The sequence below is a fragment of the Oryza glaberrima genome, chromosome 3 (assembly GCF_000147395.1).
Source record: "Oryza glaberrima chromosome 3, OglaRS2, whole genome shotgun sequence".
Lineage (NCBI taxonomy): Eukaryota > Viridiplantae > Streptophyta > Magnoliopsida > Poales > Poaceae > Oryza > Oryza glaberrima.
The window spans coordinates 30,845,587-30,866,209 of record NC_068328.1 but is presented as its reverse complement, the minus strand read 5'-3'; the positions used below and the strand labels follow the sequence as shown (position 1 = coordinate 30,866,209).

The following is a 20,623-nucleotide window of genomic DNA, read 5'->3' as shown; positions in this document are numbered from 1 at the left end:
CACCAGCTCCCTACGCTCGTGCCTGCTGCCACCATGGGAAGGAGGCGCGTCGTCGCTAGCTTGCATCCTTTGCCCGAGCTCACCGTCGTCGTCGCCGTCAGAAAGGAGCGCCTTGGCTTTGTTGCCGCCGGCGAGATGGGGGACAGGTACTGGAGAGGGCCACCTCGGCGAGCGGAGCGAAGACCTGTAGCGGCCACCTTGGGCGGCCGATGCAGTGAGCAGAGCGGAGGGGGCCACCTTGGTGAACGTGGCCACTGCTGCCCGCCGCCGCCACGCGCCTCCTTCAGATCCCGCTACGCGCGTCTCTCCCGCTGCTCCAGCAACTGGAGGCTCTCCTCCGCCGCCGATTGTTGAGGAGGACAAGGCCGTCGACGTCTTGGCTTCGACGAGGTGGCGGCGGCGGCAGTGTGACCTCCGCCCCCGCCAGATTCGGCCGGTTGTGCGACGTTCACCCCCACCGGTTTCGGCCAGCCGTGCGGCCTCTGGACTGCGCGGCGTGGATCGGGGGCCGCGCAGCCTCCGCCTCCGTGCGACCTCTAGACCGGCGGCATGGATTCAACGGGTCGTTGTCGAGGTCGCCGTTGCCGAGGTCATCATCGCGAGCTGCCGCCGCCGCCATCGCCAGCCCCTGGACGGTAGCAGTCGCGTGCGAGTGTCCGAGAGAAGAGGAACAGTGAGAGAGGAGGAAGAGGGAGAGAAAGTGGAGGAATGAGTTTGGCTAGCCAAATCAATTGGAGAGCTGGCTATATGGGTGTTTAGAGAGGCTGTTGAAGATGCTCTAACAAGGTTGGAGTCAGCCCAATTGAGCAATTTAGACTTAGAGAGGAGTCCAAATGTTTACTCCCTCCGTCCAAAAAATCCCAGCCTAGAAGGGGATATGATCCCTCCCAGTACAACGAATTGGACATGGAGGGAGTACATTTTAACTGCGACGCTATTCACTGCTCGGGCTGTGGTGGAGGCTATTGGCCCAATCCGACGTACTCCCTTCGTCCCATAAAAAATCAATCTAATATTGAATGCAAAATATTCTAGTGATTACGAATCTAAATATACCTATATCCAAATCGTTGTAATAGGTTCGTTTTTATGGGTCGGAGCAAGTAAACGTTGAGCCGTTGACAATTCTTAGGAACAGTGAAGGGTGCCGCCTGGACCAGTTGAGAAGCGCCAACCTGAACGGAGACCACCACCAAATTAGCCGTCCCGTTCGAGGCAGAGGCTACTTATTTCGGCACACGGTTCCAGCCCATCCCTCGTACTACAACCACCCCTACTCCAAATCCCCCCCCCCCCCCCCCACCCCCACATAGATGAGATCCCGACGAAATCTCTCAACAACTCTTCTTTACCTGTGGGCTGTGGCCTGTGGACGCACACGCCCTTGCCTCCGATCCCCTGCGCCTCGGTACGTGTGGAAACGGTGGATGATTCACTGATTCACTTCGTGTGCTCGCGCTGTCTCCACACGGCCGCCGTGCTGCTACGTCCGCGAGAATCCGAGAATCCAACGGGGGAAACCGCGTCGTCTCACACACCACCACCGGCACACGCGGCACGCGGACCACCCTCCTCAGCGGAAAGCTCTCGCGGTCGCGGTACGGGGCTCGTCTCGTCGCCTGCCAAAGCCGACGCGCCCGTGCCTCCTGATCCTCCCATCCCATTGCCGGCTCCACGTACGCTCGGTCGACCGTGTGTGTCCGGCGCCGCGCGCGCCCGTGCCCGTGCAGATTCTCGCCGTGTGCCATCGCGTGACAGCTGCGATCCAAACGCGCCGAACAACAAACAGAAACCCACCCAGCACTGTCACCACTCCGGACGCTCTCTGTCAAGTCACAGTAAAAAAGAAAAGAAAAGAAAAGAAAGTGAAGTGTAGTGCCATTGTGCCAATCATGAGCTCGATATGTACCGGGCGTATCTAGGCCGACCTTATCCTGGAAAGAAAGAACATGCTTAGCTGCGTGAACAAAAAAACAAACGAGGTTGCCTACTTGCCTTGTAAGAACAGCATCAACTTTACTCTCGTCAACTCCACAAGCTACTGGTGTGGTAGTAGTCAGCGAGAGCAAGAAAAGTAAATTCTGGAAGGTTCGAGGCTATGATGGTTATGCGTCGGCAGCAGGCCAAGGCAGCCAGCTAGCGCACAGTACTGCGTGCTGTCTGCTGACACCTCTAAACATGGAAGCAGTCCGGCAAAGGCAAAACCAAAGCCATGCGTTATCCTTGATTGTGGGGAGCTTAGCTTGTTAAGCTAGCTCATCTTGATCCCGGGAGGTCGTCGTCGTCGACTCGTCGTACTCCAAACTTGGCACTCATTAGCCATGATGATCCACCGGTCCCCAACTCGATCACTGGACTGAGGTGCATGAACGCTGTGCTCCTCAACGAGCTGTTTGGGTCTGTTTCGTTGCCGGCTATAGTTTATCATCATTTATGAGCTGAAGTTGTCACACTTAATTAGCATGTATCTCTAAGGTTACGAACTTAAAATAAGAAACCTAAAAAAAATTATCCTATTTTTATGGGTCATTAAAAATATTTAATTAAAATAAGAATCTAATTATTAGAATAAAATCTTGCCATAACTATGATCAGTGAGAGAGCTAGCACCATTGTTATAACCAGATAACTAATAATGTTTTGTGGGATCAACTTATTTTAATAGACGTCAACAGCTATCCGAAGTCAATTTAGTTCCTTTGCAGCGGAGGAGAGAATGCAGAGGGAGCTATGGTGCTCTGCATTAGGGTGTGTTGTTTGCTGTTGGATTCACATCCAACGGCCTAAAACAAATCGCTACAGTAGGTCTAAACAGTAAATGGGAACAGTAATCAGGCAAACAGTAGAAAGATTACTGTTTACAAATTACTTTGCTACAGTACCGAAACACTGTTTGGTCCATTAATTCACTGTAGCAGACTCAGAATACTGTAGCTGCAGTTCTTCTCTGCTGAACTGTAGAGGACCTGGATCCATCTGAAGTGGAGACGACATCGGCAGAGTCTGGGCGGCCGTCCGACCGACCTGCGTGAGAGCTGTCTCTTCTGCTAACTATGACAATAACCAAATTATTGTCTAAATTCATCAAATATATCTAAAGTTAGAGATAAATAGTGGCCAGCAACCAAACAACCTCTTATCTTTCCTGATGTCATGGCCGGCCACTAGCTAACCTCTCTCCATTTTTTGGAGAGATGTTAAAACACACTGATTTTCTCATAGCAATGTTAAAACATCAGCCCTACTTGGGATTAGCAGAAAGCTTTGTAACTGCATGCCTGTGTTAGGAAGCAAAATTTGACAAGGAAAAAAATGCTTGGAAATAGTAGGGTGGCCACACCTAAGCCAATGACTCTCTTTAAAGAAAGGTCTGCCTTTTGGATGCCAGCTCACAGCTCATCAATACATCACCATGCCCTGGTGGTCTCCCCTGCCTGACTCTCCTCTGTGCTCTCTGGGGGTAGCTAGTGTTATCCCACAGGCCACAAGTGACAAGGAACAAATTAGCTTCTGCTTCTTGTTTTTCCCTTTCACAAAAAAGGGAGCAAGTTTAGCTAACACTCTACCCCAAAGCAAAAGGGTTAGAACCCAATGCTAGCTTAGCCCCAACCACCCTCTGCTAGCTTAGCTACACAAACCACTGAATCCTGAGTACTCCAACCTCTGCTCCTATAAATCACCCCAAAACCTCACTCACCAACTCACACTCTCCACAACACCCCAACTCTGAAGCTGCTTGCTTGGAGTCTAGGACCAGCATTCACAAGCACAATGAAGCTCAACACCACCACCACCCTGGCTCTCCTCCTGCTCCTGCTCTTGGCCTCCTCTTCCCTCCAGGTTTCCATGGCTGGATCAGGTCAGTTTTCACAGGCATTTTTTTTAGCAGAATAATCTGCACAAGTACACTGTTTTTCTTTCTTGGTGTTAACATGGTGAGCTGAAACAATGAATGTTTTGGTAGATTTCTGCGACGGCAAGTGCAAGGTGAGGTGCTCGAAGGCGAGCAGGCACGACGACTGCCTCAAGTACTGCGGCGTGTGCTGCGCCTCCTGCAACTGCGTGCCGTCGGGGACGGCCGGCAACAAGGACGAGTGCCCCTGCTACCGCGACATGACCACCGGCCATGGCGCTCGCAAGAGGCCCAAGTGCCCATGATCATTTTTGCATTATGCATGCTACATGATGCTTAGCCATCATCCGTAGTTGCTTTGCATGCATGATGCATGCTCATGATCGAGATGGAGTAGTAGATATATGCATATGCTTGCCATGATCGATCGTATGGACCATGCAAAGTATGCTTGTTTGTGTGAGGATCGACTCGATCTTGAGTCTTTCCATGTTCTTGGTTTTCTTTTTTTACTGCTAGTTAATTACTATGGAGTACATGTGAATATGACATCGGATATGTAATGTATACATGCATGCCTGGTGATAATAATGGTGTGTGTGCTGTAATAAAGTGTTGGCTTAATTGGTGTAGTACATGTTCAGTTTAGTGTGCCCAAATGCTTGCCGATTAGCGTGCAGATTTTAGTGGGAATGTGATTTCGGAGTCATTCGATGGGCGTCGGTGCAAGTGAGCTGGACTGGCCTACCCGAGTCTCTTTCAGTTACTCCTGAAAGACTGAAACTAGTGCAAACTGAATGTGACGCATCGACGATTTTTTTTTCTCGTCACCCAGCCCCCACACAACTGTGCAATTGATGAAGCCTTTTACTGAGTTTGTTGCAATTATTCCAAGTTGCAGTGATGTGCTCTGGATCCAATACTGGTTCTGAGCTCAAACTGGAAAATTGTGGCATCCAGAAGTATAATTTACTGTCAATCGTCAGCTAGATTGCGAGCCATCATTTTTTTCACCTCTTCACATCGAACACGGTGTAAAAATTTTCAGAAATGGAAGCCACAATGTACAGTATATGCTTGAGAGAACCAAACATCAATTTGGCTGCTATGTTTGCCACAGCTTGGACCATTGGTCAAAACTAGAACGAATGGCCAGATGAACCTGTCCGTCGTTCCAGGTCCTAACTTGGTCTTTTCGTTAAAAGATTGCCAGTGGCGCCCAAAAACAAATGGCATCTCTAGATGGTTGCAGATAACAATTCTACTACAGTGTACTACTATATTGCAAGATGCAGGTTAACGTGTGTTGAAAACAAAAGGCTGAGTAATTTCTGAGGCGAATACTGCTGGCCTCGCGTTGCTGTCGTTTTCTAGCAAAGGACACAAACAAGACGCAGGCACGGCAAGCACATGCAATCAACCTCTTGTGCAACTAATTTTAGCAGTAAAGGAGGGAAAAGATGACCTTTCAATGTCATCCGTATCTATATATAGAGCTAATGATACGAAGAACAGGACAAATCACTTAAATTCACTGAGTTGTAGCAGCACAAATACTCTTCTAATTCCCTATCTAGGAGTATCAATCAAGAAAGGTAACATTCCAATACAGGCACAGCAACACGTCGCTGACCATGAAACCACAAAAGACCAGTGGACAGAAGTGTTTCGCTCCAGCTGTTTGCTTTCAATAAAAACTGCACCAGGAACTTCCTGCTTGGAGGCGTTTTCCAGAGCTTTTCTAGTTCAGGTTACACCAGGCCCTAGCTTTGCACCCGAAAGCAAATCTGGTTGGCCTCTTTCAGCCTCCATTCCACCCAAAATTGAGATGAGCCAGCTAATGTACCAAGAAATTAATAAAAGCCTAAAGCAAAAGAAAGTAAATTGTAAAGATGCAACACATAGGATGAACAAGGGCCACACTCCAATTTCCCAATTTCAGATTTCTTCTACACTTGTGCAGAAGATAGAGCAAAACCGTTTTACATTTATTTCACTAGGAATATAGATTACAAAAGATGATCAAAATTGATCTCATACTAACCAGAGTACATCCGTCAAACAATGACTAGAGCAAAGAGGGGCAAGGAGAGAAAGGTACAGAAAAGAAAATCACTTGAGTAGCATTTCAGCAATCTGCACAGCATTGAGTGCAGCACCTTTACGTATTTGATCTCCACAAACAAATATGTCCAGCCTGTAAATGTAAACCTAATTAGTTAAGTCCATGGTGCTAATTGCTATCGAAACAATGCTTTTAAAAATAAATGTTTATCATGATATATCCAAATTGAAATTTACTAAACACGATTATACCCTTTGTTATCATCTTGCGACAAATCCTGACGAATTCTACCCACTGCTACATCATCTTTATCCGATACCTGAAAAATCAAGAGTTAACTCTCAGATGCAAAATTCATATGCTTCATCTGTAAACACAGAAACCAAATGGAGTGCACATGATGATTATTGATAACAGTACCTCCTGTACCCTCCAGCATAAGATGTTCATGAAAAGAAAAGCCAATTACCTCAAGAGGTGTGGGGAAGCGATTGGAAGCACGGTCATCAATAATGGTAACACCTTCAGCTGCCCTCAAGATTTCCCTTGCAGTATCCTTCAGAGTTTATACACAAGCAGTTTCAGAATTTGAATTAGTAGCATGACCATGACAATTGCCAGCAAAATCATTAACTAATCAACTGGACTCTAATGTTCTGTCATGGAGGAAAATAACCCAATCAATTATATTAACAATTAAAGACCCCACCCTTTTTGTCCCACCCTTTCCCATCTAACGAGTTACACAAGATAACTTTTACTGCAAGATGGTGCTTATCAATTTTTGCATTCAGTAAAATCAAATGACCAATCTACTGACTGATGGCAAAGAGGATGGTCTGCCAAATAAGGAATAATTCAATATTCCAATTAGGGCAATTGATGGTAGAAAATAATATGGACCTGATAAACATATTAATACCTAACAAAAGAAGGGTATAGGATTACCACAAGCAGAAAGGATTCTTCATGCTAACCAGAATTTATCATTAAGAAATATTTTATGCTAACCTCATCAAGTGGCTTTTCAAACTGTAGATTCACACTTTCAGCATGTGCACGCATCACAGGAACTCGTATGCAGGTTGCAGTTACCTTCACATCTTTATCATTCTAGGAATAGAGAAGCATAAAGTTAGGATGTAATTTATGTTTTCTTAAAGTTAAAGAGAAAAGTTGGATGGAGAGTAATGCAATGACTTCCTAGACATCAATTTGGCTTTCACATACCCAGATTTTTCTGGTCTCCTTCACCATCTTCATCTCCTCCTCATTGTACCCATTTTCAACAATTGGTGCATTATGTGAAAATATATTAAAAGCATACTGCACAAGGAGAAGCAAATTCAGCTGACTTGAAAATAATCTGGCGTGTGTCCAGGATATTATAGAATTAGAACCTGCTGACTGAAAATGTTGCATGTTGGTGCTTTCCCCGCCAAGACCTAAATAAAGTGTAAAATGGCAATCAAGTACTGAATTAGCACCAGAACTGGAAAGAGAAACATAGTAGGGAAAATATATTACCTCTTGAGTTTGAAGTTTGAGTTCTTCCATGGCCGCAGCCCCAGCACCACTTGCTGCTTGGTAAGTGCTGACAACCATCCTTACCACCTGCCACATCAATGCGCCAAGCAAGCAAACTTTTACACATCAAATATGCTTTGCACACCCTCAAGCAGAAATAAACATATTTTAGAAATACTCAATCTCACAGACTGCAAACTAAGAATTCAGCAGACAATGGGGCAGAAATAAGAATAATTATCTATATGAATCAATCTATCGTAATAAGGATATTACCAAATTTCATCTCTAGGAACTCAGTGATATCATAGTTCAGAAAAATGACATTTTAAATCTGAAATGCAGAAGCATGATCAATGCATATATTTGTTTACTCAAACTGCTATAATGGAATATTCACAAAGCTAACCACAAATGTTCTGGAAATGAAGTGGTTGTGGTGTTATCAAACTGCAAACCAAGATTCCCCTATCCAATGAATACATACACGATTCTGGTGCACAAATTTTAGAATTCATCCACACTGTTTTATTTTCTTACAAAGGTGTTGGTTTTTTTCCTTTAGCTTAAGATATCATTTGCATAAAAGATCGCACTTGTACTTTTGCGTTAGGCACTCAAATACCAGGGGTGAGATCAGTTTTGTTACACGCAAGTGGAATTAGATACTTTTCATTGGTTGAGGTAGTAGCACTTTCTGGAAATGAAATTGGGCACTTCTTTTTTCTGATTTATTGGCACCTTAGTTCTGATTTCTCAATGAAGAAGCATCCATTACCATCAAACAAAGATAAAGGTGGTTGTGAGATACCTTGGCGTGGCGGTGCAGAGGTGTGGCAGCCATGAGGCAGATGATGGTGGAACAGTTCGGGTTGGCCACAATAGCCCCCTTTCCCAGCCGGACGTGCGCCATGGCCTCGGGATTGACCTCGGGGATGACGAGCGGCACCTCGGGGTCCATCCGGAAGGCGGAGCTGTTGTCCACGACGACGGCGCCGCTGGCGACGGCCGCGGGAGCGTGGGCGCGGCTGACCCCGCCGCCGGCGCTGAAGAGCGCGATGTCCACCCCGTCGAACGCGCCCGGCGCGGCGAGGTCCTGGACGGTGTACTCCTGGCCCTCGAACGGGAGGCGCTTCCCCGCGGAGCGCTCGCTGGCGAGGAGGCGGAGGCTCCGGTAGGGGAAGCCCCGGGAGGAGATGACGCGGAGGAACTCCTGGCCGACGGCGCCCGTCGCGCCCACGATCGCCACCGACGGCCCGTCCTCCCGCAGCGCCATCCGCACGGTGGACGACGGGCGGCGCGCGCGGCCACCGCCGGGGTAGGCGCCGAGGAGGTGCGGGCGGTGGACGGCGGCGGCGGCGGCCTGCATTGTGGCGGCGCGGTTCTAGGGTTTTGGGAGTTGGGCGAGGTGGTGGTGGTGGGAGGCGGGGATTGGGTGGGGTTTTGTGCGTGCCGTGCGCGCGGCGTCGTGGAGTGGACTGTGTGGGCGGCGCGGCGCGCTGGCTCGGTGGGTGGCTGCTCGTTTCGGCGGCCCACAGACAGCGAGCTGAGCTGCCGGGCTGTGTTCCGCAGTGGGCAGTGGCTGTTCCCATCTTTTCTTCTAGTTTTTTGCACCCACGCTTTTCAATTACTGAAACGTTATGTTTTTTTCAAAAAAATTTATACGAAAATTGCTTAGATAAATTATATTAAATTATTTATAAGAAAAAATAACTAATATTTAATTAATCACACGTGGCTCCGTTTTAGGTGACAGGGGCCGCTGGTCATTTCGCCGATGCAAAAGTTGCAGAATTCAGTGGCCGCCGTCATCCACCGATCCACGGGTGCCGTTAAAACAGTCCCCCCTCCGATTGGATGTGTATAAATATAAATGCAGTATACGATTTTATATATTTTAAGTTATCATTCTGAACATGTATTATGAATCTGGATATAGGGTTGTCTAGATTCGTTGTAATGGATTCTGGACGAAGAGAGTATTCATATATTGGAATGAAGAAATTAGTGCACTGCTATTACCATGTGTTGTATTCTATACTAGGCCAAATAGCCCTCCGGAATCTTACTATTTAAGAGTATTAAATATAGATTACTGACAAAACCCATTCCATAACCCCTAGGCTATTTTGCGAGACGAATCTAACGAGGTATATTAATCCATGATTTGCTACAGTGATGCTACAGTAATCAGCCGCTAATTATGGATTAATATATATTATTAGATTCGTCTCGCAAAATAGCTTAGGGGTTATAGAATCGGTTTTATTGGTAATCTACATTTAATAATCCTAAATAGCAAGATTTCAGATGGCTATTTAATAGTTCGGAGGATCTAAACAATGCTTATATACTCGATCAATATTTTTTTCCTTCGGCTGCAAGCCTGCAACTTGCATTGTGACGGGCTGACGGCTAGTGCGTCGATGTTTAGCTTTGGGCAGCTTTCTGTGGAGTATCATAAGGTGAATCTAGACGTGTTTGTTTTCCCTTCTCATAAGAAACACCGCCAAACACCAGTGGAGCAATGAGCAATGCCATGAGCGACACATGCTGACCGCAGCACATTGTTCAGGGGCCTTGTACCGTGTACGGCACAGTCTGAATCTCTGATTTGTACTGGACACTCCTCTGATTCTTTTCTGGCGTTGCTTGTATCAAGAACGAGTGAAGACCAGCACATCATCGCTCTAGGACCCGGATTTCCATAACTAAATTACTGTGCTTTGCGTCACGTACGATAATCTCGTTTATTTGAAACCAAACAGTAAAACGTGAGCAAAAAAATGCAAAAAATAAAAAAAACTCCGTACGTTTACTGGGATGAAAATGCTGCTCGCCTCATGGGCCTAAACTTGCTAACCTCCAAACATTTCAGCCCATTAGCCCATGTAACTAATATATCACCACCTTTTGGGGAAAGCCCAGTACACCGGTTTCCCCTTCACGCGAGCCCATAATCAAGTCGGGCTCGCCTCTCGACCTCGGTGTTGCGCTCTCCTCCGCTCGGACCGCTCCTCGCCGGCGATCCCCCCGCCTCCACCGCCGCCGCCGCCGCCGCCGTCGATCTGCGCTGCCACGGCCGGGGGGGAAGCTTGTGCTGAGGCGCAGTCCTGAAGAGAACCCCACTTGGGAGGCTGGGGGGCGTCGAAGCTCCAAACAACCAAGCACCATCGTGACGAAGCACGCCACGGGAGATGACTAAGGCGGCGGAGGCGTGGGAGGGCCCGACGGCGGCGGAGCTGAAGGCGGCCGGCGCGGAGGCGATCCCCGGCGGGGTGCGGGTGAAGGGGTGGGTCATCCGGTCCCACAACGGCCCCATCCTCAACTCCGCCTCGCTCCAGCTGTACGATCCACTCCCCATCTTAAACCCTAACCTTTTTTTTCTGCTCTTTGTTACTTTGATTCGCTGGGTAGAAATTTTTACATTAATATTAGGTAGAACATTACAGTAAACTATTTATACTTATGTTTCGAAATTTCTGCGTTTATTATGGCACTGAATTGTGCATACTTCTAAATGGAACATATGGAACCTGAATTCTGTATCCGCCACAATATCTTCATCACTAGCTAAAAACTGGTACTTAAGCTCGTTTACTTGAGTGTAAATTGTGTATATATCGAAATACTCATGAGAAACGAGAAGGTGAAAACTAATCGAACTGGTGAGGAAACAGGGTGGAATGTAGAGATGGAACTATGAAAGAATGAGAATACACACATTGGGAATATTAAGTATCTGTGAACAAATAAGTATTCGTGAATTGAGTAAATGAGTAATGAATAATGCTAGCCTACCATTCATTCTGTTGGTATGCTTGGTCAGACAATCTCTGTAACATATTCCAGTTTATGTTGATTTATCATATAAAAGAGTTTATTCTGCATAAATACAGATATTGGATCTCTCCACTGGTTGTAAATCATTGACTTGCCAGCATAGGGAAGAATTTTACATGAATTAATTGAGATTTAGAGATAAAGAAAACTGGTTTGTAATATGCTTTCTTCTTTTCTTCAGCTTTGAAGATAAACTTCAGACAACACATTTACCTGAGATGGTTTTTGGGGAGAGTTTCTTATCTCTTCAGCATGCTCAAACTGGCATTAGATTATATTTCAATGCGCTTGATGCTCTGAAGGCATGGAAACATGAAGCACTACCACCTGTTGAAGTTCCTGCGGCAGCAAAGTGGAAGTTCAGGAGGTTCTTCTATAACTCTGTTTTATCACTTATAAAGTTATACTCGATGCATGCTAGGAAGTGTTTCTAGTGAAAACCGTTGGATTTTCCTGGTGTGACCTTTATTATATAGTCCCATGTATGAATGCCATAAAAAATTGAGATGACTTTGTTTACTTTTTACTGTACAAACTGCTAGGATGCTTGTATTATTTTTATGCCCGTTTTAGTCTGTCATAAGAGTTTTATAGAACATGCCTGTAATTTCTTTCCTTCTAGAATCATTTAAGGAAAGAAATGATGTGCTCTGGATTTATTAATGAGAAAACTAAGAGCAAGTTTGCGGTGGGTGTTTTCATGCAGTAAGCCTTCTGATCAAGTAATACTTGATTATGACTATACATTCACGACACCGTACATTGGGAGTGATGCTTTGGTTCAGAACCCAGATAGTGTATGTGCCTTATCTCTGTACTATATCAGTTTCACCTGTGGCCTTAAGTTGTCCTGTTGTCTTACTAGTTGGTATCACATTCAGACAAATACTTTCTTTTTCCCATGCCTTCTCCAGATTCAAACAAGTTTAGATGAACCCCGCAATTTGTGTTGGGAGGATTCTGAGGATCGGATTGACCTTGTTGCCCTTTCAGCAAAAGAACCAATTCTTTTCTATGACGAGGTATGAAAATGAAAAAAAATTATCCATGCTTGCTCTATAGTCTACATCTCACAAAATATATTTAGGTTATCCTGTATGAAGATGAGTTAGCCAATAATGGCATTTCATTCCTCACTATAGTCTACATCTCACAAAATATATTTAGGTTATCCTGTATGAAGATGAGTTAGCCGATAATGGCATTTCATTCCTCACTGTGCGAGTGGTAAGTATTTTTCTAACTAACCTTGTTTCTAATTGGACTATATGTATGGGTAAAGCAACTTTTAGTCAATACTAAATATGATCTTCGATTGCATTTCTACAGAGGGTGATGCCAACTGGTTGGTTCCTGCTCTTGCGTTTTTGGGTATGATCTGCTGCCTGTATTATATAACTTGTGCTTGTTTAGTACGAATATAATCTTTTGAGGACAATAGTAAGCAAATATCTAAACAGTGATTTTCTAATAGTCCAGTTTTTTAAGAAAGAAATTATGCAAACAAAGTTTAGTCCTCAGTGTAGTAGTAGTTACAAACTACTTTACTCTTCCTGTCGTGACAGAACTTTATTGACTCTGAAATCTAGGAGACACTTTTGAAAGGGCTCGAAATTCCAAAGCTAGTATTTATGCTCAAAAGACAACCTACAAGCAGCTGTAACTTTGGGTTGAAAGACTGCAATGGCACTATCATAACAGCGTTTTCCCTCCTTTGTGTTAACAGCTTAGGGTTGATGGTGTACTTATGAGATTGAGGGATACCCGGGTGTATTGCTCTTTTGGTAGTGACGAAGCAAAACCCATTGTACTGCGTGAATGCTGCTGGAGGGAAGCAACATTTGCTAGTCTGTCTGCGGTATGCTCTCTAAAAACCAACAAATTATTTTGAACCAGTTCATCTCAAGCATATTGGAGACTTGGAGTACATCCATTTAATATTCATCTTTGATGTAATACAGAAGGGATACCCTTCCGACTCTGCAGCATATGGAGACCCGAATCTTATTGCTCATAAGCTTCCAGTTGTGATGCAGAAGATCCAAAAGCTGAAATTACCCAATTAACCCGACAACCCATCTCGTGTACATCAGCGTTTTTTTTTTCCATTGACTGTTGGACGGTGTTCTCTTTCTGCTTATCATGTGCTGTGGTCTGTGGATGCACGTTCCTGTAGCTGGCAATAGTATAAAAATTCTTGTGGTAAAGGCTATTTGTCTACTGGGGCTTATCAGCTTTTAACTCTCATTCTCGCCATGCTTGAATAAGACGCTTCAACGGGGCTTTGCATGTTTCTGATACAGAACGAGTTTACAGAGTTCAGACTAAATAGAAAGCCAGCTCGATCTCATGAAAATATATTCGAGAACATGCAGTGGAAATTTACTCCCTCGGATCTAAAATATAGCTACTAATTTGAACCAGCAAGATAGGTATATTTTCGGATAGTGGTTATAGCTTCCACCAGCAGCTTTTGCGCTAAAATGATGTGTACATTGTTTGACGAACACTGCACGACTATCTTATTCCCTTCTGTTTAAATGACTAAGTATAGCTTCTGTCTTTCCCACTCCCTTTGTCCCAATAAATATCTAATCCTAGAGATAAATTTGGATACAAGATTAGGTTTTGTTTGGACAGAGAGTATATAGTCACCAGAACTTCATTCCCTGCTACACAGCCGTGTATGGCTTCACATGAATTTCCGAAGAACATCGCACATAGCTTCTCGTGGTTTGCACATGGCCTCCAACGGAATGACCTTGAGGCTAGTCAGTCCATTGCTCTGTGTCATATCAACCATAGCATCATCAACTCTGCCCCAATCAAAGCACTGGATCATAGTCCTCAAAACTAACCCAATTGTCTGCAATGCCAGCATCTCCCCGGGACACCTCCGTCTCCCCATCCCAAACGGTATCATGAACAATCCCTCGAACCTGCCATTCTCGAACCTCTCTGGCTTGAACTCACTTGGCTCTCCAAATCACTGGGTCTCTTTGGATGGCAGCCACGTTGACAAGCAACATCGCTCCGCTTGGGATGTGGTAGCCACCGACTTTGCAATCCGCAGATGATTCATGAGGTAGCAGAAGTGGCGCTGCAGGGTACATGCGAAGCGTCTCGTTGATGATGCACTGGAGATAGCCCAGACGATGCACGTCGACGACACTGATTAGGCGAGAGTTTCTGACGGACATGTCTATTTCTGCTTGTGCTTTCTTTAGAATCTCTGGATGGTTCAGTAGAAGTGACATCGCCCACTCTATTGTGGTTGATGTAGTCTCTGTTCCGGCACCAAACAATGGCTATTCACAAAAAGGAGACTATATAAGTACAATTCGAAACATGCCTATATATAGATATCATTATCATGGTTTCTGATCAAGCGTTTTAAAATTTATTGATACTTAAGTTTAACGTCCCACGAGAAACTAGAGTATTTACCATCAGAAAATGGGGGATTTAGCGAAGAGAGTACTCACCGCACAGAGAGTCATGATCAGAGTATGCGAGCCGAGGCGCAGCGAGAAGACCGGGCCGTGGCGCTCGGCGAGGCGGGACAGCGCGGCGTGGAACGGCTTGTCGATGAGGTGGAGGTGGCCGAAGAACGGGATGGCTGGAGGGCTCGGAGGCAGCGGCATGCCATTGCTCCTGCCGCGGCGGCGGAAGAGGAAGTGAATCAACAAGAGAACGGCGATGGAGAAGATGGCAATGTAGGCCTTAACCATGGTTTCGAATATAATGATGCTTGAGCCTTGAGGTAGGTTGCTAGCTAGCCAGTTTTATTGTGCATTTGGGTACCCACGATAATACTAGTATATTCAGATATTCTCCATGCCAACCGGTAGTTGCTTATATTTATTGTGCATAGTGGTACATCCGTACATGTGCTGCATTGGCCCGGCTTATTTTTAAAAACTTTCTTCTTCTTCTTCGTCTTTTTTTAAGATGCTGATTGTGTGGCATTACTAGCTCCGTCTCTTAAATAGTACTAATATCCTGGTGCGTAATAACTATAAAACACGTCTCTCACATAGTAAATATTTTACTACACGTTATATATTCTCAAATATCTGATTGTAAAAATTTTACTGTTAGACTTTGTACGGGGATTTATGATAATTGCACTCTCAATAAACAAATTTACTAACATTGTGTGCATTTTAATTATAACGCACCCCAAGTGTGATATAATATGTCTTTATACATATTAGGTTTAATATATAAAAACCGCATCGATAGATTTATCATGAAAAACATTTTATATTATTATATTTTTAGTAACTTTTCCAAATATGTAGTTAAAAGCAAAAAAGGGAACACATGCATTACAAACTGTGTCGGTGGCACAAATGTAGAGAATGTAGTAGTATATTATAAGTGTAAGGAAACTTTAGTCCCAACCAGGACAAAACAAATTGTTTTCTATTTTGCAAAAGAGACAATCCAACATCTTTTCTTTGAGTGTTATATTGCTTGATTTGTTTGGAGCTATATGTTCTTTACTTTCAATAACCCTCCACCTCGTAATGCTAAAAATATTTTTGGTGATTGGCTTAGAGGGATACCTAGGTCAAAAAAAGATGATATTAACTAGAGCTAGTGTTTTATGTTGGTTAATTTGGCATTGCCACGATGACAAAGTTTTTAGTGGTAAGCAATTGTCTAACCCGATGTAGCTTATCTTCATTTTTTTCTATTGGCTTCACTTTTGGTTTATGATGCTTTCATAGAGGAGTTGGATACTATGCACAATAGTTCGTAGTGAAGGATCTCTTGTTACACTACGGAATTACGGCTGGTGTTGTTCCATTAGAATTGTTGGTTGAATCTATATGGTTTAACAAAAGTTAATAATAAGGGAAAGTTAGGGGTTTCTTCCATCACCAATCGTCTCTTTTTTATTTGTTGAACAAACTTATGGTTGTGTATCTTAAGGCAAAAGCTGAATATATATTAATCATTTCCATAATTATGTAAGAAAAAAAAAGAGCTTATATAGTACGGACTAAACAAGAAGCCAACATTTCCACTAATTCCTTCCCTATCAATATAAAAGTGGCAAAGATTTACCTTTCCTTAAAAGAAAACATTTCACTAATTAAAGAACATGCGGATGGATTGGCTTTGTAGGTTCTCTAAACAGCATTTCTGCTAAAATATGATGCACACATTGTTTGAGAAAAACTGTAATAAATTCATTCTCACATGGTCGTATGTAATGCGTAAATTTCATAAAGAACATCCAGGCAGGAGATTGGATGATGACCGTGTTCCCCCTTGTGAAACTTAATCATACTTCCATGCAGTGGCGAATCCAGCTTAAAAATTAAGGGTGGGCTTAAAGTCGAAGTCGACAAGACTAAAAATCAACCACGCACCCTTATACAACTCAAATTTAACAAATATGCTACCCCATCTCTAATTTCAAAGCATAATTCTCTATGGTATTCGTTGGGTTGGATTGGCAAAAATTTCATTGGGATAAAATTCTAGCAGTTTTAACAATATATAGCCTCATCAGTGGGGGAGAGTTAGTAAAGTAATCAAGCAATGTTGTTTTCTTCTACATTTCAAATCCACCAACTAATAAAGAAACTACAAAACTTAAGTCTTAATTTCTCATAAATGATAAATCACCTGATTCAATATACAAATAGGATAGGACTCACTTTAGGTAGCAGCAGCACAACAGACTAGACGAGCAGCGAGAAGCGATATGGATTGCCAATTCAGTCACGTGTGCCTGTGCCTGTCGCGGCTCACAGCCAAGCGCCCAAGTGCCCAACACCCCTTCGCCCATCGTAACCGTGGGCACTCGGGTCTTGGGCTGCTGTTGTGGCACCGTGCGCTCACCGCACCTCGTGCCCACTGGCGCCGTCGCCGCCGCAAGCCCTCAATTACAGTGAGCCATCCCCATCGCCTTGTGTCCAATCTAATCCCTAAAGCTGAATACCCAAAGAGCTGGTGCCTAATGGGCCATGCAGAATTGGCCAATTGGGCCTTTAATGCATACCGCTTCACCCTCTCCCCAATCAGATCGCTCCCATGGGGCTCCTGTTCATCTTCCTCCTGACGCCCGACCTCTTCTCGTCTTCCTCCAACAGCAGTTATGAAAGATATCCTATGTAGTTGATATTTTTTTTGCAAAAATTGGAGGGTAGGCTAGAGTCTGATGAAGCCTACCTGGTGGATCCGCCCCTGCTTCCATGATGCTTCACAAGAGTTCCCGAAAAACATCAGACATAGCTTCGCGTGGTTTGCACATGGCCTCCAACGGGACAGCCCTAGGGTTGGTCAGTCCACTGCCTTGCGTCATATCAACCTCGGCGCCATCGACTCTGTCCCAATCGAAGCACTGGATCAGAGCCCCCAAAACCAACCCAATTGTCTGCAAAGCCATCGTCTCTCCTGGACACTTCCGTCTCCCCATTCCAAACGGTATCATGAACAATCCCTCGGACTCGCCGTTTTCGAACCTCTCTGGCTTAAACTCATTTGGCTCTTTCCAAACCATTGGATCTCTTTGGATGGCGATCACATTGACAAGCAGCATCGTTCCACTTGGAATGTGATAGCCATTAACCTTACAATCTGCGGATGATTCGTGAGGGATCAACAGTGGTGCTACAGGGTATAGACGAAGCGTCTCGTTGATGATGCACTGGAGATAGCTAAGATGAGGCATGTCGTCTCCATTGATCAGGCGAGAGTTCCCGACGGATGCGTCTATTTCTGCCTTTGCTTTCTTGAGTATCTTGGGATGATTCAGCAGAAGCGACATTGCCCATTCTATTGTCATTGCTGTAGTCTCTGTTCCAGCAGCAAATAATGCCTTCACGAAAGAGGAAAAGGGGTGTGAATTAAAGAACGTATGAAAAATTGAAGGCGAGTAAGTTGACAGAGTTTAATGAACAATATATCTCTATTAACACTTTAGTCTCACAATAAACATATTTATAAATAGATTTGGACAAATATTTTCTTCTTAAGTGTTGGTATTTATTATTCATGCCACCCATAAAAACAAACCTAGTGCTAAACGTGACACACATCCCAATACTATGTTTGGTTTTTTTATGGGATGGAGAGAGTAGTTTATATCATCGTATTTTGAAATATTAGTTGAGTGAATTATGTAATAAGTGATTGAAACTTCGTTGAAGCATATGCTGGGATTTGTTCCATTATAAAAAAGATGAAAAAAAAACTTGATGTTTGATTTTTTTTAAGGGTTCAATCCATTTATTGAGTGACTGGTTTATGTCTTATATATGTATAACAAGTTAGGATGCAGGTTAGGAGCAGCTAGTCATATCCAATGGTATTAAGATAGTAGAAGCCACAGCTGGTGGATTAGCCTGTTAACCCCTCACCACCCCTCTGAATATCAAAGCCTCCTATCCAACGTTTTCCTCTTATAAATCAAGAGACACGTGTTGAAGCCAGAAGATACATTAGATTATGGAAGTACTTTGTTTTTTCAAAAAGAACACGTATACATATCTTCTTTATGCATGATTTCAAATTAAGCGTTCAAAATTCATCATTAGTCAAAAGTTACGTAAGCTTAATTGGTTCATATCTAAAACTTTCAAGTATTTCAATTTGTGATCGAAGGGAGTAAAAAGAAAAGGTGAGATGATTTGAAACCTGGCGAAAGTACGTACTCACTCACCGCACAAAGATTCACGATCACTCTATCCGTGTAGACCTCTGGCTCAGTCTTTTGCAGACTAAGCAGCACGGAGATCACGCTCTTCTTCTCGCCATCATCGCCGCCGTCGACACCGTTGTCCATCCTCTGCCGCTCCGCGTCGATCAGCCGGCGCACGAACGCGTCCCTCCTGTTGGCCAGCGTCGCGATCTTCCTCTTCACGCCGAGCACGTCGAACACCCGGAGCGCCGGCAAGTAATCCCACAGGTTGGCCGCGCCGAGAAGCGGGTTGAGCTCGTCGAGGACATTCTTGAACTCCTGGGCCTCCACGGACATGTCCGTGTCCGCGTCGTCCGCCTCTGGCCGCGTCGTCTTGGTCTGCGCTATGGCTTCCATGAGGACGCTGAGCGAGAGCTCGAACAGCCTCCGCTTCAGCTGGACGCGCGCGACGCCGACGCCGGCGGCGGCGGCGGCGCGGTACATCCTCTGCACCATGGGGCGGATCTCGCCGGAGACGACGCCGGCCATGCCCCTGACGCGGTGCGCGGAGAGGAGGTGCACGGTGGCGATGCGGCGGAGGTTGCGCCAGTGCGCGCCGTAGTTGGCGAAGCCGAACCCGGCGCCGTAGAACGTCGCGGGCATCTGCGAGGGGAACTGCGGGCGGTTGGCGAAGCACACATCGTTGTCCGTGAAGCACTCCCTGGCGCACTCCGGCGACGACACCACGACGGCGTTGCGCGAGCCGAGGCGCAGCGAGAACACCGGGCCGTGGCGCTCGGCGAGGCGGGACAGCGCGGCGTGCAACGGCTTGTCGATGAGGTGGAGGTGGCCGAAGAACGGGATGGCTGGAGGGCTCGGAGGCAGCTGCAACATCCCCTTGTTTTCGCCATTGTTGCTGCCGCTGCCGCGGCGGCGGCGACAGCGGAAGTAGTCGACGAGCAAGAAGAGGATGGCAATGGAGAAGACGGCAATGTAGGCCTTATCCATGGTTACGGAAATAGTAAGTTGTATTACGCATAGCAGCTACTAGGCTACTAGCTATTCATATACTCCCCCGTTTCACAAAAGCTTCATTTTTCATTTTTTGATACAACGTATATCTCTTCGTCTTATTTAAAATTTTCTATGATTAGTATTTTATTGTTATTAGATGATAAAATATAAATAATATTTTATATGTGACTTGTTTTTTTATTATTTTTAAATATGAACGGTCAAAAATACGTTAGAAAAATATTGGAAAAAAACCCAAAAATGAAACCTTTATGGAAAAGAGAGAGTATATTGGGATATGGATTTTCATCTCTCGAAGGGATGTCCCTCGTTGGTTGCATGTAATCTAAATAGTTATTAAAAATAATTAAAAAATGGTAATATAGATTAATATAAAATATATCACTCCACAAACATACAAGATCAAATTCAACTTCTATAAGTTGCAATAAAAAGAACAAAATAAACTGAAAGTAGTTATGGTACACTCGCAGATATATTTGTTTTTCTTATAACTTGTAGAAGTTGAATTTTACTTTGCATGTTTGTGGAGTGATATATTTCATATTAATATATCTTATCAAATTTTTTAAAAAAACTTTTATGACTATTTAGATGCCATGAACGAAACGAGATGTTATTCTCACGAGGGATGAAATCACTTTCTCCAGCGGTAGATAGA

At 44.6% G+C, this 20,623-nt stretch overlaps 5 protein-coding genes across 5 annotated transcripts; 2 read left to right on the top strand and 3 right to left on the bottom strand.

Annotated features, from left to right (window-relative positions):
• The first annotated feature begins 3,501 nt into the window (after positions 1 to 3,501).
• On the top strand, positions 3,502 to 4,488 carry LOC127765704 (peamaclein-like). The gene is made up of 2 exons (XM_052290647.1): positions 3,502 to 3,859; positions 3,965 to 4,488. The coding sequence occupies exons 1-2, from the start codon at positions 3,772 to 3,774 to the stop codon at positions 4,156 to 4,158; spliced, it is 282 nt and encodes a 93-aa protein (XP_052146607.1). The 5' UTR covers positions 3,502 to 3,771; the 3' UTR covers positions 4,159 to 4,488.
• A 1,267-nt stretch (positions 4,489 to 5,755) lies between these two features.
• On the bottom strand, positions 5,756 to 8,876 carry LOC127765287 (uncharacterized). The gene is made up of 8 exons (XM_052290152.1): positions 8,257 to 8,876; positions 7,446 to 7,532; positions 7,319 to 7,363; positions 7,149 to 7,244; positions 6,930 to 7,031; positions 6,388 to 6,474; positions 6,170 to 6,237; positions 5,756 to 6,050 (listed from the first exon to the last, which is right to left on the bottom strand). The coding sequence occupies exons 1-8, from the start codon at positions 8,812 to 8,814 to the stop codon at positions 5,966 to 5,968; spliced, it is 1,128 nt and encodes a 375-aa protein (XP_052146112.1). The 5' UTR covers positions 8,815 to 8,876; the 3' UTR covers positions 5,756 to 5,965.
• A 1,492-nt stretch (positions 8,877 to 10,368) lies between these two features.
• On the top strand, positions 10,369 to 13,533 carry LOC127766572 (TIP41-like protein). The gene is made up of 8 exons (XM_052291651.1): positions 10,369 to 10,791; positions 11,470 to 11,655; positions 11,995 to 12,085; positions 12,203 to 12,310; positions 12,456 to 12,515; positions 12,618 to 12,659; positions 13,015 to 13,146; positions 13,250 to 13,533. The coding sequence occupies exons 1-8, from the start codon at positions 10,643 to 10,645 to the stop codon at positions 13,352 to 13,354; spliced, it is 873 nt and encodes a 290-aa protein (XP_052147611.1). The 5' UTR covers positions 10,369 to 10,642; the 3' UTR covers positions 13,355 to 13,533.
• A 114-nt stretch (positions 13,534 to 13,647) lies between these two features.
• Positions 13,648 to 17,102, bottom strand: LOC127766573 (cytochrome P450 81F3-like). Its single transcript, XM_052291652.1, is given in 3 exon segments — positions 13,648 to 14,269; positions 14,271 to 14,596; positions 14,774 to 17,102. Coding segments are annotated over 3 exon segments (861 nt in total). The 5' UTR covers positions 15,020 to 17,102; the 3' UTR covers positions 13,648 to 13,980.
• Positions 14,846 to 19,950, bottom strand: LOC127766571 (cytochrome P450 81Q32-like). The gene is made up of 3 exons (XM_052291650.1): positions 18,970 to 19,950; positions 17,478 to 18,126; positions 14,846 to 14,942 (listed from the first exon to the last, which is right to left on the bottom strand). Exons 1-2 carry the CDS (start codon positions 19,933 to 19,935, stop codon positions 17,509 to 17,511), a joined length of 1,584 nt encoding a protein of 527 aa, XP_052147610.1. The 5' UTR covers positions 19,936 to 19,950; the 3' UTR covers positions 14,846 to 14,942; positions 17,478 to 17,508.
• Between the last annotated feature and the right edge of the window lie 673 nt (positions 19,951 to 20,623).

Bases quoted from the DNA above. Each gene is read 5' to 3' on its own strand.
- LOC127765704 (XM_052290647.1), top strand. From the start codon at position 3,772: ATGAAGCTCAACACCACCACCACCCTGGCTCTCCTCCTGCTCCTGCTC. The intron at 3,860-3,964 runs GTCAGTTTTCAC...ATGTTTTGGTAG, and splicing joins GGTTTCCATGGCTGGATCAG to ATTTCTGCGACGGCAAGTGC.
- LOC127765287 (XM_052290152.1), bottom strand. From the start codon at position 8,814: ATGCAGGCCGCCGCCGCCGCCGTCCACCGCCCGCACCTCCTCGGCGCC. The intron at 6,475-6,929 runs GTTAGCATAAAA...TAAACTCTGAAG, and splicing joins TTGAAAAGCCACTTGATGAG to GATACTGCAAGGGAAATCTT. The intron at 6,238-6,387 runs GTAATTGGCTTT...TTGATTTTTCAG, and splicing joins GCTTCCCCACACCTCTTGAG to GTATCGGATAAAGATGATGT.
- LOC127766572 (XM_052291651.1), top strand. From the start codon at position 10,643: ATGACTAAGGCGGCGGAGGCGTGGGAGGGCCCGACGGCGGCGGAGCTG. The intron at 12,311-12,455 runs GTATGAAAATGA...AAATATATTTAG, and splicing joins CAATTCTTTTCTATGACGAG to GTTATCCTGTATGAAGATGA. The intron at 12,516-12,617 runs GTAAGTATTTTT...GCATTTCTACAG, and splicing joins CATTCCTCACTGTGCGAGTG to AGGGTGATGCCAACTGGTTG.
- LOC127766571 (XM_052291650.1), bottom strand. From the start codon at position 19,935: ATGGATAAGGCCTACATTGCCGTCTTCTCCATTGCCATCCTCTTCTTG. The intron at 18,127-18,969 runs GTGAGTGAGTAC...TCTTTCGTGAAG, and splicing joins TGATCGTGAATCTTTGTGCG to GCATTATTTGCTGCTGGAAC.